The sequence below is a fragment of the Herpailurus yagouaroundi genome, unplaced genomic scaffold (genome assembly GCF_014898765.1).
Source record: "Herpailurus yagouaroundi ecotype Mexico unplaced genomic scaffold, PumYag 184, whole genome shotgun sequence".
Classification (NCBI taxonomy): domain Eukaryota; kingdom Metazoa; phylum Chordata; class Mammalia; order Carnivora; family Felidae; genus Herpailurus; species Herpailurus yagouaroundi.
The window spans coordinates 17,271,410-17,286,545 of NW_024412415.1; the positions used below are offsets into that span (position 1 = coordinate 17,271,410).

Sequence of the window (15,136 nt, forward strand, 5' to 3'; positions counted from 1 at the left end):
GCTAACATTAAACTAGCTTCAGGTGCCCAACATAATGGTTCAGTATTTGTATATATTGTGAAATGACCACCACACTAAGTCTAGTTAATATATATTGCCACAAATTGTTACTAACGTGTTTTCTTGTGATGAGAACTTTTAAGATGTATTCTCTTAACTTTCAAATACACAGTACAGTATTAGTAATGGTAATTACTGTGCTGTATGTACATTACATCCCTGGACTTTTTGTTTTTCCTAAAGCTGGGAGTTGGTGCTTTTTAACCTTAGTCACCCACTCATCTACCTCCCACTTTTCCCTGCCTCTGGAAACCACCAAATTTTTCTCTAGATCTATGAACTCAGTTTGGTTTTTGAGTTTGTTTCTTGGTTGTTATTTTTTTTTTTTTTCTTGTTAAGATTCCACCAGTAAGTGAGATCAGTCTGATTCATTCCACTGGGCACAATATTCCCAAGGTCCATCTGTGTTGTTGCAAATAAGCCTTCTTGTTTATGTACACATGATCCCATTGTGTACATATATACCCCATTTTCTCTATCCATTCATCCACCTGTGGACACTTCTGTTGTTTCCATACCTTGCCTATTGTAAGTATGCTGCAGTAAGCATGGGGGTGCATGTGTCTTCTCAAGTTAGTGTTTTTATTTTCTTTGGATAATCAGAAACAGAGTTGCAGGATCACATGTAGTTCTATTTTTAATGTTTTGAGGAATCTCCATTCTGTCTTCCATAGTGGCTGTGTCAATTTACATTGCCACCAAGGGCATCCAAGGGCTCACCCTTCTCTACATCCTCACCAACACTAATGTCTTGGCTTCTTGATGATAGCCAGGTAGCAGTTGTGAGATGTCATTGTGGTTTTGATTTGCATTTTGCTGATGAGGAGTGATATTGAGCATTTAACTCTTGGCCCTCCATATGACTTCTTTGGCAAATGTCTGTTGAGATCCTCTGCCCATATTTAATCACATTTTTATTGCTATCTTCATATATTGTGGATATTCACCTCATCAGATACATGCTTTACAAATAGTTTCTCCCCTTGTATACCTGGCCTTTTCATTTTGTTGATAGTGTCCTTAGCTTTACAGAAGCTTTTCAATTTGATGGAGTCCCACGTGCTTAGTTTTGCCTTTTCTGCCCTTGCTTTTGGTGTCACAACCAAAACCCATTGCCATAACCAGTGACTAGAACCTTAACCCCTGTGTTTTCATCTATGAGTTTTATAGTTTCTGGTCTCACTTTCAAGTCTTTAATGTACTCTCAGTAAATTTTTTTTTAACAACATACTGTAATTTTTTATTATCAACCATCTAAAGTCATAATGCCTCTAGATTAACACCAAGTGACCGAGTACTTTATTCCTGAAAAAGGTTTTGGAAAAGCTTCCCTCTGTGCAGTTGATTTGGCTGAATTTTTTAACAATTTTAATTCCAGTATAATGAACATAGTGTTATATTTCAGGTATATAATATAGTGATTCAAAATTGTATACATTACTCAGTGCTCATCAAGATAAGTGTACTTTTAATCCCCTTCATCTATTTCACCTATCCTCTCCCCCACCTCCCCTCTGGTAACCACCAACTCTATATATTTAAGAACCTAGGTGGGGGAGGATCTTGTCCTCCTTTTTTTGGATCATTTGTTTTGTTAAATTCCACATACGAATAAAATCTTAGGGTATTTACTGTCTTTCTGTGACTTATTTCACTTAGCATAATACCCTCTAGATTCATCCATGTTATTGGAAATGGAAAGATTTCATTTTTTTTTTTTTTTGTGACTAATATTTCTGTGTGTGTGTGTGTGTGTGTGTGTACCAATCTTCTTTGCCCATTCAGCTCTTGATGGACACCTGTGTTGCTTTCTGTAATTTGGTTATTATAAATAATGCTACAATAACATAGGGGTGCATATGCCCTTTTGAATTGGCATTTTTGTATTCTTTGGGTAAATACCCAGGAGTGGAATTACTGGGTCTTATGGTCATTCTGTTTTTAATTTTCGAGGAACATCCATTGTGTTTTCCACAGAAGCTGTACCAGTTTGCATTCCTACCAATGGTGTATAAGAGTTCCTTTTTTTCCAAATCCTTGTCAACATTTGTTGTTTCTTGTGTTTTCAATTTTATCCATTCTGATAGGTGTGAGGTGATATCTCATTGCACTTTTGATTTGTATTTCCTTGACAATTAGTGATGTTGAGCATCTTTTCATGTGTCTGTTGGCCATCTAGATATCTGGAGAAATGTCTGTTCTTGTCTCTGCCCATTTTTTAATTATTTGTTTTTTGGGTGTTGAGTTGTAGGAGGTCTTCGTATATTTGGATACAAACCCTTTATTAGATATGTCATTTGCAAATATCTTCTCATTCAGTAGGTTCCCTTTTTTTTGTTGATCATTTCCTTTGCTGTACAGCAGCTTTTTATTTTGATGAGGTCCCAGTAGTTTATTTTTGCTTTTGTGTCCCCCACCTCTGGAGAACGATCTAGAAAAATGTTACTATGTCCAATGTCAGAGAAACTACTTCCTATGCTCTCTTCTAGAGTATTCAGGTCTCACATTTACATCTTTAATCCCTTTCAAGCTTATTTTTATGTATAGTGTAAGAAAGTGATCCAGTTTCATTATTTTGCAGTGGCTGTCAAGTTTTCCCAACACATTTGTTGAAAAGACTATCTTTGCGTTGCATATTGTTATCGCCTTTGTCATAGGTTACTTAACCAAATACTCATGGATTTATTTCTGTGCTCTCTATTCTGTTCCAACAGTATATGCATCTTTTTTTGTGTCAGTACCACACTGGTTTGCTATAGCTCTCTGGTATATCTTGAAATCTGGAATTATGATACCTCCAGCTTTGCTCTTCTTTTTCAAGACTTCTTTAGCTATTTGGGTGTGCGTGTGTGTATGTGTGTGTGTGGTTCCAAACAAATTTTATAATTATTTCTTCTAGTTCTTTGAAAAATACTATTGGTATTTTGATAAGAATTGCACTGAATCTGTAGATTGCTTTGAGCAGTATGAGCATTTTAATAATATTTGTCCTTCCAATCCATGAGCACAGACTAGCTTTCCATTTGTTTATCTTCACTCTCTTTATATGCGTTTCTGGATACAGAAACGCATATAAAGAATTAGAAACCATGATTGAGATTAACTCCAGTTTTGTAAAACCGGTTCAATATTCAAAAATCAATTAATGTAATCTACCCTATCAATAGGCTAAAGAAGAAAAATCAATAGGTGCAGAAAATGCTTCAAGATTTACTATAAAGTTAATCAAGACAGTATGGTACTGGCAAAAGAAGAGACAAATAGATCAGTAGGACAGAGTCCAGAAGTGGGTCTACAAAATGCAGTCAACTAACCTTTGACAATTCAGTAGAGAAAGGTTAGTCTTTCCAGCAAATAGTGGCAGCCACTGAGAAGTCTGAATCTCAGTTCAGACTGACTGAATCAGCTGGTCCTATGTTAGAACAGACAAAAATGGAGGGGATGCAACATGCTCAGGTTACTGGGTACTAAATTGTGGGAAGCGTATGTATAGATGTGCGGTTTCTGCCCAATTTGCGTTCCTGTGTACTCAGACGTCCACCTTCTCCACACAGCACTGCTCCTGACTTGGCTCCTTCACCAGTGTCCTCACCAAACTCCGCATGTAATTCAATAAATGAGAGAAGGTACAGTGAAGTTAGTTCTTACCCCACTAAATGCCATTGCTGAGTGCCATCTGGCTCATGGGTGTGTCCCATTTCCTAGAATGGCTTCTGATCTAGAAAGTACTCAGTAAATATCTGTGCATAAATGAACTGCCTAGTAGCTTACAAACTCTATTGAAATATTTGATCAAATTTAAAATGATCTCAAGTAGTTAAAAATATTAAAGAATTCCAGACCAAACTAAGGTAAAACTCTAACAAATAACATTTATTTTTCTTTTACATATGTATTTCACGGCCTGAACATCACATCGCCTTCAGAGAAAGGTGCTTTTATGCCATTAAATTTTACTATTTATCACACAGGCATTTAACATTCTCATTAACATGATGAGACAATTTGCTGGTAAACATTTAAACACACAGACATTGGTTTCAGTATCTCAAGAACATTTTTTGGTCATAACCAAGGAGGTACAACAAAATAGGACACTGGCTAATAATTTATAAGCAAATAATATTTAACTCTGCATAGTTTATACAATAGGCTGTGGTAATAAATAATATCACCAATCTCATCAACTATTAACTGGCCACAAAAAGCCTAACATTCATTCAAATTATGATATGAAATGCTCTATTGGTGTAGTTTCAACATAGCCTTAAATGTTGTGGGGTTTTAACCCTGAAAGAAAAAGTACTAAACTGGTATGTTAGGTCAACTACAAATATGTCATGGTCACAAGTATTACATTCCTAACATGAAGGCAAATATTTAAATAGAAAAACGAGCAGTCCAAAAAATGTGAGTGTGCAAATTGTGAGGAAAACATTGCATTTAAATTTGCACTCATTTGCAAGTTACAGTACTAGCTCAGTATAAACACTAACAGGAAAAATAATCAGCAGTAAAGAATGGAAATGACCTCTCCCAGCAGAGAACTAGTCACTGCACACTGCTCCACAGCTCAGAAAGTGTTTCTGGTGATCTAGACTTTCTAACACCTTGTGACTATCCTTCATTCAACGCAGGAGCTGCAGGCATGCTTCCATCAGTGGGAAGACAAGAAAGGAAAACCTGAATCAGCAACATTTCCTTCCTCAATTTGGTATGAAGGTCCTTCCTGTTGTTGTAAATTACTAATATGCTAACTTGTAACCTCAGATGTTTTCTGAATCAGGTTTGCTAAATGCTGTAAAGAATAGCTACCCTTCGTACAACACTAGGTTTTTTGTTTTTAAGTATGTCAGCATGATGACAAGGTACATGCACAGTCATTCTACCAACCTGTATGGGCAACACTCAGCTTGAACAGTTCCCAATTCTACAGAGATTCTCTGTATTGTTTTCAAGGTGTTAACAGCTGCTTGGAAAGCAGAAATGCCTATTAATTACTAGAGTATTTTTTAACTGAAGTGTTTATAAAAATAAAGCCCCAATCTTTAAGTCTATAGAATGTCAAGAATTCTGTTAGGGATGTTAAAAGCATTGGGCAAAACCCTTGTTTTGAGCGTGCCATCTGCCCCACAGGAGAAGATCCGGTTGCCAGGGATGATGTCAATCTGCATGACCCCAGCCCCAAGGTTTCTGAATATGGACTGTTTCGCATGCTCATTTTTGAATGAATGAATCAGGCCATGGCCTGTCAATCTCCAAACCTAGTTGAGAAGAAAGTGAAAACACAAAGTGTAAGTCTTTAAAAAAACAGAAAGAGACCAAAAGCAGAAACATGCCCTTCATTTCTATTGCCCTGAACTGGCCCAACTTCCCAGTACCCACCCCCCACCCCACCTTCCTAAAGGCTTACCTGATTGATGCCATTCACGTGATTCACTTACTACTGTTACATTTCACTGTCTCTTCTTCACATCCTCTTATAGTTTCATATTAACCACATATACCTCCATCTCTAATTCAATTAAATATTTAAGCGAATTAGATACATTGCTAATGTCAAGGGAAGTCCTGGGGCATTATAAGTAGAACCTTACCATCTCCCTTTTCAGAAACCTCACCTCGACTATACACAACACAGTAAGGTACTAGGAGGCAGAAGAGGGGAGACAGGAGGTCCTGAGGAGCCAAAATAATGTTACAAAAAATGCTATGTACTAACAACTCTTAATTCAAAACAGAGTTCTTTAAAGCTTCTTAAGCTAGAAAGAACCACATAGTACTAAGGGAGGAAGGGTGTCAAGAGGCCTTCACTATCTCACAAAGCCTTACTTTACGCCCACATTTCAAAGAGTGCAGTGGGGTCATTTTTTCCCCAGTCTTCACAGCAGATACAGAGAACACTTAGCATGTTCCAGCTCTTTATACTGACTCACCTTTATGTTCCCTTCTGCTGAGCCTGTAGTGAAATACTCCTCACAGGGAGCCAGGGCCAGAGCCTTAATAGCGGAGTCATGCGCCTGGAATGTGTGAAGTAGCTGTCTTTGCCTGATGTCAAAAATGCAGACATAGCCTTTCCGACCACCGGAGATGAGGAGCTGCTGTTTTGGTGCATACTGAAGTACGGTGGCACCGTGATCATGGCATGTGAAACCTGAAGAAGAAAAATACTGAGTCTTTCCCAAATAATCTTGCAATTCTGGTAATGTTTGAATGCACATTTAAATAATACAGAAACTACCAATTTTTAATTTCAATTTGTGTAATCATGATCCAAATATTAAAAAAAAGATTCCAAGCACTGACAGAAAAAACATCCTTACCCATAATCTCAATATGAAAACACCTGCAGGAAGCTTAAACCTTAAGCCCACACTAAGTTATGCTGCCTTGTAAGAAGCCTATAGCAGCCAAAGTGCAGAGGAGACCAAGCTTCCCAATGACACACTCAGCCACCACGTTAATCCCCACCACAATGAGTATTTACACTATCCTAGTTCCTGCCCATACAGCTTGTATGGCAAGTAACAAACTCAACTACAGCAGTGTGAAAATGACCAGCTATAGGGAAAGAGTTACCTTTCCCAGCATTCTCTGCATTTTAATGTAACTAAAGCCTTCTACCAATATGGGGCAAATCTTTAAGAGCTATTAATTATTCACAGAAAAAAATGCCATCAAAACTGAGAAATAACTATATTTTCAGAATGTGTATCAGTATGTATAATACAAGACTGAGAAATCTTTCTGTAAAAGAACCCATCTAGCTTTGTTTAACCCAAATGTATTGGAGCATGGAGCCTTCTTTCAACAGAAAGAAAAGGGTATCTTTTCCAATCGGAAAAACTGCCTTAAAAGAAATAGTATTAAAAAAACTTTTTAAATGCTTATTTATCTTGAAAGAGAGTGAGGAAAGGGCAGAGAGAAAGAGGGAGAGACAGAGTCCCAAGCAGGCTCCACACTCAGCATGAAGCCCAATGCAGGGCTCCATCTTATGACCCTGAGGTCATGACCTGAGCTGAACTCAAGAGTTGGATGCTTAATTGACTGAACCACCCAGGCACCCCAAAGGAATATTTAAATAGCACTGTTTATATTTCTTGTTCTTACTTTATTGTTAGGTAATTCTTTAGCATATCTCCTTTCTATTGAGCTCAAATACTTTGCAACTAATTCTTAAAAAGCCTCGTTAGCAGAACCAATCTTCATATTTTGAAATGTAAAAAAAATGAACGCTATTCTATGCTAGTTGGATCTTTACCTCAGCAAGATAGCCACTCATTTACATCCTTGAATAAACGCTCACTGGCTACAATAAAACCAGGAAAGCATTCCTTCATAGGGTATTAAAAATCATAGATCTTAACTCACTTACCATGAATGAGGCTGTTTCCAGGTGATACCAATGTGTCCCAGAGGCATACATTTCTTATAGAGAGAAAACAATTTTTGAGGTGTTTTTTGTTATTGTCTTCAAGTCAAATATTTTTACGTATTGCATCTTACTATCTTTTTTTTCACTCGGATTTATAAAGCAATGATTCTCAAGTAGCATCAGGATAAAAGCTGGGGATGTAGCTCTTGTAAGAGTTTATCCTGTTCAAACCACACAGTTGTGTCTCACAAGGCCCCACCTGTCTCTGCCATCTCATCCCTCAAGCCCATCTCTTTTCCATTACCACTCCAGGGAAATGGAGACATGATTTCCTGAGGAGAGGGGATGCTTCTGTACCCCCAGGGGTAACCACCACAGGGAAATGAGGTGTTTACTCATGGAAGTATCACCAATGAACATGATGTCAGGTCAAAAAAAGTACAGAGTATGGTGGCTACAGTGTCTCAAGAAGCTGACAATAGCGCAAAAAAAAAAACAAAAACAAAAAACTTTAACATAATTACATATACTTGTTGATAACCTACATTGTTTTTCTCTTTTTGGTAAGGAAAACTACTAAGAATTATGTAACCAAGTTTTTTATCCAGAGGTGCAAAAACTCCTAAGTTAAAAAAATCCATACTTGGTAGCAAGAATACCTTTCTGCTCAAAAATGTGATTATTTATGCTTCTGTCAACCTACCTGTTATCATTGGACTGTCCAGATGTGGCAACTAGACTTGAAGAGGTAATAAATGCAAAGTCGCTTGTGGCTTTACTGTGGCACTGCCAATTCTATGAAAAATAAAGTGCAAATGATGTTACCTAAAAATCCAGTAAAATCTGGTACAGCACAAACACAGAGTTTTGCTAGCAGTATATGCATGCGCAAAGAACAGGTTTTAAAAATCTAGAATAAAGTGATAAGCAGATTAGCTATTATTGGCGTATTCTTAACTAATATCCAGTGATACTTTAAAACTGGAAGAGTTGGTAATAATATGCAAGTAAAGGTTGTTTTTATAGATTATCTAACAAAGTAATAGGATGAACTTAACCAAGCCATTTAACAATTTTTGCTAATGATCTCAAATACATTTAATAAACTTTACATAATAATATAAATCATAATAAACAACAATAGCCCAAAGAGGGACACTCCCACCTGCCCATCTAGTCTTACACTACACTGTGAGGAACTCAAGTCAAATTAACTTCATAACTTAAATGCAAGCATCCATCTTCCTTACCATCTCTGTGCTCCCTGCCCTCATCTTCCCTTCCCTGTGAAGATTTTAGCAGTAATAAAAACAAGGTCAAATGTCCTGCAAATAATCAATAGCCTTAAGGCTGCCCAAAACCGCTCTTAAGGATGTTCCAGTATGTGGGAAACCATTTACTGAGCCAAGGCATGACTTTTCTTGTTGGATCAGGTGAATGAATAGAAACCTGGAGGTGAAGACTCAGGAGGGTGTCCAGGTATTTTAAAAAACATTCTTCTGTTTGGAATGATCATGATATAGATGTGAGTGAAGGTAAGAGGACAGATTCAGGAACACTTTCGTTCTGTAAAAACTTTATGACAGTCTACAGGGCACTAATTTAAGAGAAATATCTTGTCTCATATACATAATTAAGAACACACATATATAGTCTAGAAAAGAAAATTAACATATATGAAGTTGTGCAGAAGAAGTTCTGTGCAGGATAGCATTACCCTCCAGCCTTCCTACCCCAACTGAGCCCCCACCAAGTGAAGATAGGCTTATCTACATCATCAAATGTTTTAATATGATTTGGATTAATGAGTGAAGTGGCCCATTGGGATTGGTTAATTTATAATGTAGTAAGAAAAATTCTGGAGCAAACTAGAATACATGAAACCTATCAGAATTGGGTAGTGATTCACTTTAGGTACTATATTAAAAATATATCAAGAAAGGGTGTGCCTGGGTGGCTCAGTCGGTGGGGTGTCCAACTTTGGCTCAGGTCATGATCTCACAGTTCGTGGGTTCGAGCTCTGCGCTGGGCTCTGTGCTGACAGCCCAGAGCCTGGATCCTGCTTCGGATTCTGCGTCTCCCTCTCTCTGCCCCTTTTCCACTTGTGCTCGCTCTCTCTCTCTCAAAAATAAACACTTAAAATTTTTTTTTTTAAATCTATCAAGAAGTTAAGAGTTTTCAAAAAAGTAGAAACACTTATAGGGAAGCCTCTCAACATTTTCAAATACAGTGGTCATCCTTCAAGTTCTGAAAAGGAAGCTTTTTTGCTTTTTAGTCATTTAGGTCTAAAACTAGGGCAAATAATGGGTGCTGTGCTGCTGGGCAGAGGTGTCCCTTTTTCAACAGATCCAATGAGTGAATCTCCAATGAGATTTAGTGTCTTAAACAGACACTTGATAAATAAGCAGCTTCTGGACGTGCTCTGGGAATACTGAGTGATACTTACCATGTAAGGTTTAGGATTTGATGCAGTTTGGTTTACTTGCCAGATACTCAGAAAACCCTCTCCATCTGCAACACCACACTGTAAGAATGGCACAAATATTAAACACAGCTTCTTATAACCATATCGAAGGCAAAATCATTGATTGAGAGTCACTGAAATCTCACTTAACATTCTGCCTGCACCTATTTCTATAGTGTAGGTCCCAGGAAAGCTAAGCACTAAAAATACCCTGAAACCTTTTAAGTGCTCTTCCATACCTATTTTTTTGTTTTCCTTTAGTAAGAAACTGGAAGATTTCAGGTGCTTTTATTACGTACCACCAACACACTCAACAGAAATAGAGTTCTTTACCTTCACAGAGTATTTAATATCTATAGGTAGATGATTGATCCATAAAACAACCTGAAGATCTGTGCTTTACTGGGAGCCAAGGGGGCATATAAACAGACACCAATAAACCATCTGCCTAGCTTAAACCCGGCGTCACTGAATTGGTTTTTAGATGTAGTTTTACTAAACATCTCCTCATAAATACCTTTTTCAGATGAAGTGTGCAGTCACCCCCACCCCACCCCCAAACCAACCTTGTTGCCTTGTGAATTAAAATATAATCTGGTAACTCTTGCATTGCCAGCTTGGCGGAAACAGACAAGTTGCTGAGGTCGTGTCCATTCAAACATTCGTACACTGCCATCCTGAGCACCTGTAAGATCTAAAACACAAAAGGAAAAGCAGAAGATAAAAAATGAAAAAGCTAAAGAGTTCCAATATTTTCCATTCTATAAATGAACTTCAAAATGACAGAGGCCATTTATAATCCTTTGGATCATAAATAAAATACTTACAGTACTGATGGACTGGGTGGGACGTCATTCTCTTAACGTTATGGAGATTCCTTTTCATAAGCTTTAAAAGAAGATAAAAAACCAAATTCATTTAGTGCACTGCAGAAGAGAGGGGGAAGGCCAACTCTAATTCTCATAACCTTTATTCTCTTACAACTGGAATATTACTAACATATACCCTGTTGTGGGTGTTCTGAACCACTGAACACATGATACCTGTCTGAAGGCTGCAGCAGCAGTCACGTACTGGCACAGCCCTGGCCCGTAGGGACCATGTGGGTACCAAGCGGCTTCATCTACAATAAAGGGAACTCTCCTCCAAGTGCTCTCCCTGATGACAATCAGGAGTCTCTCCAGACTCTCCAGACTCGTCAGAATAGAACATGCGAATGGGATCCCTTCAACCACAGTGACTAACAACAATGTTATAGATGCATTTTTCAAATAGAGTAGACACAACTCCTCTTTGTCTATGCTTTACCACTTTGCACCTCTCAGTTTGCCCATCTATACAATGGGAGATAATACTGTCACCTACCACCTAGGGTTGTTGTGAGGAAAAGCATGCTCCTGACAGAAAGTCACAGTATGTTAGCTAACTAACATTATTAGTTATGGGGTGCTAACTAGTCATTGCCCTCATCTTGAGGATCGTTCCTGAGTCAGAGTGACTTCCACTTATTCTGGAGTGAGTCCACACCCAGAAACCACACTGAATCGTAAGTAACATACCACACTAGCTCCCGTGCTCGTCTGCCCACTGCCCAGCCACGGCAGAGAGGAAGGTGGGTGCACCTGACTTGCTGAATAGGACGTGGCACTGGGCTGGTAAAGAGTTGTAGTGGAACCACGGTAATCAATATCATCTGAACTGTGAACAACATGCGTGTGTTACTACGAAGTGTTCTCTTAACACACATTCCAATTGCACAGCTTCTTATGTATCCACAGGACAGTCTTTACTTTTTAAAAAATGAATAAATATCCATAAGGAAAACTTAGATATAGTTTCTAATCAGAGGCAATTTTAGTATCCGTTAACTTTTCCCCTTGAGACAAAATATTTTACTGCACACAAGATGGAACAAATGTTTTCTCTGAAGAATTTAACACAAATATTATTTTTATCATGTATAGAAAAAGATTATAAGGTCTCTTCAAATACAGATATCCCATGTATCAAACTCATACATTTTAAAGAAATCTGAGTTTAAAGGCTTCTTCAAGTACTGGTAATCATCACATAAAAATGTTACAGTAATTTTTATGATGGACTATATCATATTACATGGTTACATCAACTCTGACAGTATGATACTGAGACCTAGTAATATTATATCCTAAGAAAACAGAACCCTACAGAACAAGGAGAGAGGTGATGATGGCACCATTCCCAAACACATAAAATGTCCAAGAGTGTGGAGAAAAGCAAGAGGGAGGGCGAATGTGGAGGAGAAACCCCAAAATAGGAAAGTGTTGCAAAACACTCTTGGTGCAGTATCCACAGCGTTACTGAAAAATGAACTTGTCTACATCTTCATCTGTAAAAAAGGTATGCCTGTAAGGTGATAATCAAGAAGGAATGATGAAATTTACCACTAAATGTGACCTATCAATCAGTCTTACTAACATATTGGTATATTCTGCTTTTTGTTTTAATTATCCAAACCAACTGAATTCGCTGAATACTGTGTAATTCCTGACATTTCTTTGTTAGGGTTAAATGTCAATGTTGTAGTTATTGGCATTAGGCTTTGGTGTTGGGGATTATTCTGAGTCAAACACTATGAATAGTTCCGTGTGGAATGGCAGAAGTATGAGTAATTTGTTCACTGATTTAAAAAGAGCCTTTCATTGGCACCTAAACCAATTATATTGGTTTCCTACCCAAATAAAGAGATATATATACTTTTCGAGATAATTCAAATCTGTATAACCATTTAATGGGTTCTTTTTTAAGAATACTATGTTTAAAATGGACTACACAAGGCAGACTAACCTTTTGGATTCTCTGTCATATTCTTCTCCAATCCATATATACGACTGACAGGCCAGCAGAGAAGTAACATCAAGTTCTTGTACATCATGTGTTGAAGCCAAGACAATTTCGTTACAGTTTGCCTATAAAGCAAAGGCAGAGTCAATAATTTAAGTGACTTCACTAAAATAATGGCACAATCTTTACAATGACTAAAGCTTTTACCTTATTAATGGAAAATGCCATGATCATATCTGATTCCTTATGAATGATTTTCGCCTTTCCACCTGGATAGCCCAGATCAGCTTCAACCTGCAAAATGTTACCGGCAGTTAGTTGTTGTGTAGCTCCATGCGAGACACACACACATTCCACAGAATTAAAAGAAGGATAAGAAGAAAGTGTAGCAGCAGCAGAAGCAAGAAAAAAGGTACCAGTAATTTTAGTATGTTGAGAATTAACTTTGGAATTAGCTTAAATTCTGATGCCCTGTAATCATCCTGACTATAAAGATTTCCATTATGATGACAGGATACTAACTGTCATGAAAGATAACTAGTAAGTTTTTATTAGTATTTGTAACAGCAACGTGCCGGGTGCATCTCTTCCAAAAGTGTGCGGACACTGCAGTAAAAATTTGTATGCAGTAAGAGGCACAGGGTGGAAGAAAAAGACAGTAAGACAAACAAGTCACGTAAGAAATTAAACATTTTAAAAGAGAGTAATAAGACAGGAAGAAGGAAAAGTTGGGAAGAACAGTTAGAAAGGGATGAAGGAGACTGATGAGAGGAAGGTGCACTGGCTTAGGGTCAAAGGTGACAGAAGGAAAGAAGATGCAGGATCAAGGAGGAAAGATAAGATAACCAGGTGTTTAAGAACAGGCTGGAAAAGGGGACAGAAGTGAAGATGGAACAGGAAGAAGGAAAGAGAAGAACCAATGCTTAGGAAGAGCAAGTCAGACATGGTGGAGTGTTTCCTAACCTACACCACTGAGATGTATGGGAGCAACGCGTATTTCGATTAGCTGGCTAGCCAACGGGTTAGTATTAGAGATGAAGGTTAGCTCCTCGAAATTTAAGAATGAGCTAAAAATACAAGAGCGTGGAACACTACCTTGCTGTGGCAATCCTCTGCTACGCAGTTTTGTCTGACCTGTTCCACACGTTCTTCTACAGACTAAGTAACACCACACCGTCACAAACACAAAACACATGCATGAAATGAAATTATAAAGAGAATGAAAAATTTCAAACTGAAATGGTCACTCCATAACTTAAAGATGGTAATTTGTAAACTTCCCTTTTAAAAGCACAAAATCAAGAAAGAAAAACTAAGTAAAATGTGATGTCATCAGATGAACACAATACAAAGCAAAACAGGCAAAATTAATGTGCCTATCACATACACAAAAGCTGTCTCAAAATAAAAATTAGTTATTTGTATGCCAGTTATGTAACTTAAAGCTCTAATTTAAACTGCGGTGTCTAAAAAATAAAACCTGCTTGTATGAGAAAATGCACTGCACAGATTCCTAGCCTACAGAGGTTTATTTCAAATACAAATTAACACTATTTCTGAACACAGATTCAAAGTACTGATAATTATTTCACTCTTACTCATAAGAAATATATCCACGAAGGGGTAGTCAGGGACTGAAATTCACATCAGCTGTTCACTATAAACGATATTTTCTCCTTACAAGTAAATAGATGTTTGATAAAATGGCGCACAGGAAAGAAATCACACAAAGAGCTTACTCCTGGTTGATGACAGGGTCATCAAGGATGGCTACAGTCAGAATAATAGTTCTGCTCTTCTGTGGAAACCTCTGAAGGTTTGATCATAGCAATACACCCCTCCTAATATCTCTTGAAGTGACTGCTTCACTTTCAACCAAAAGGGCCAAATTCTCTGTGCACGCCTTCAGCGACTGCCTAGGGATGCTACAGAGGAACAATGACAGAAAGGTAACTATGTGCAAGGCCCAACTCAACAAAAGCCAAACTGCTGAACAACCTGTTTGCCTTTAATCATAAATAGTGGACTTTGCAACATTTACTGATTTCACAAAAACTGTCTTGTGGAATATTCTTCTTTAACATATTCAATGAGTAAAAATATCTTCTGAATATACCTAAAATTTCAGCATTTCTCAGGAGAATTTTCTAAGTAATTTTTTAAAATGAGCCAACATTTTAGAATTTTTAGGATGTTTTTCAATTTGACTAATTAATCAATTCACTGAATTTACCAAATTTATGAGTACTGCAATCCTACTTAATAATTTAAAAAGATAATCCACTCTTACTGAATGGATAATTTGACAAATGTTCCATATTTCTGAGCTTAGTGACCAGTTTTTATTTTGTCTTAACAGCTTTAACACTTTTTTTCAATTTTTTCCTTACTGAAAACAAATTTTCAGTAGATCT

At 37.5% G+C, this 15,136-nt stretch overlaps 1 protein-coding gene across 4 annotated transcripts in view; it reads right to left on the reverse strand.

Annotated features, from left to right (window-relative positions):
- Positions 1–3,912: 3,912 nt before the first annotated feature.
- DMXL2 (Dmx like 2) overlaps positions 3,913–15,136 on the reverse strand; it is a 154,992-nt gene continuing 143,768 nt past the window's right edge. For 2 of the 4 annotated variants that reach the window (XM_040492690.1, XM_040492689.1), the window contains exons 34-44: positions 13,818–13,880; positions 12,930–13,016; positions 12,726–12,847; positions 11,459–11,597; positions 10,727–10,787; positions 10,466–10,593; positions 9,882–9,959; positions 8,139–8,230; positions 7,436–7,488; positions 5,997–6,214; positions 3,913–5,324 (exon numbers count right to left, since the gene is read on the reverse strand). In XM_040492690.1, coding sequence (XP_040348624.1) covers positions 5,115–5,324; positions 5,997–6,214; positions 7,436–7,488; positions 8,139–8,230; positions 9,882–9,959; positions 10,466–10,593; positions 10,727–10,787; positions 11,459–11,597; positions 12,726–12,847; positions 12,930–13,016; positions 13,818–13,880 — 1,251 coding nt within the window. In that variant the 3' untranslated portion in view covers positions 3,913–5,114. The remainder of the gene's footprint in view (positions 5,325–5,996; positions 6,215–7,435; positions 7,489–8,138; positions 8,231–9,881; positions 9,960–10,465; positions 10,594–10,726; positions 10,788–11,458; positions 11,598–12,725; positions 12,848–12,929; positions 13,017–13,817; positions 13,881–15,136) is intronic. The other 2 variants (XM_040492692.1, XM_040492691.1) reach the window with 1 other exon arrangement.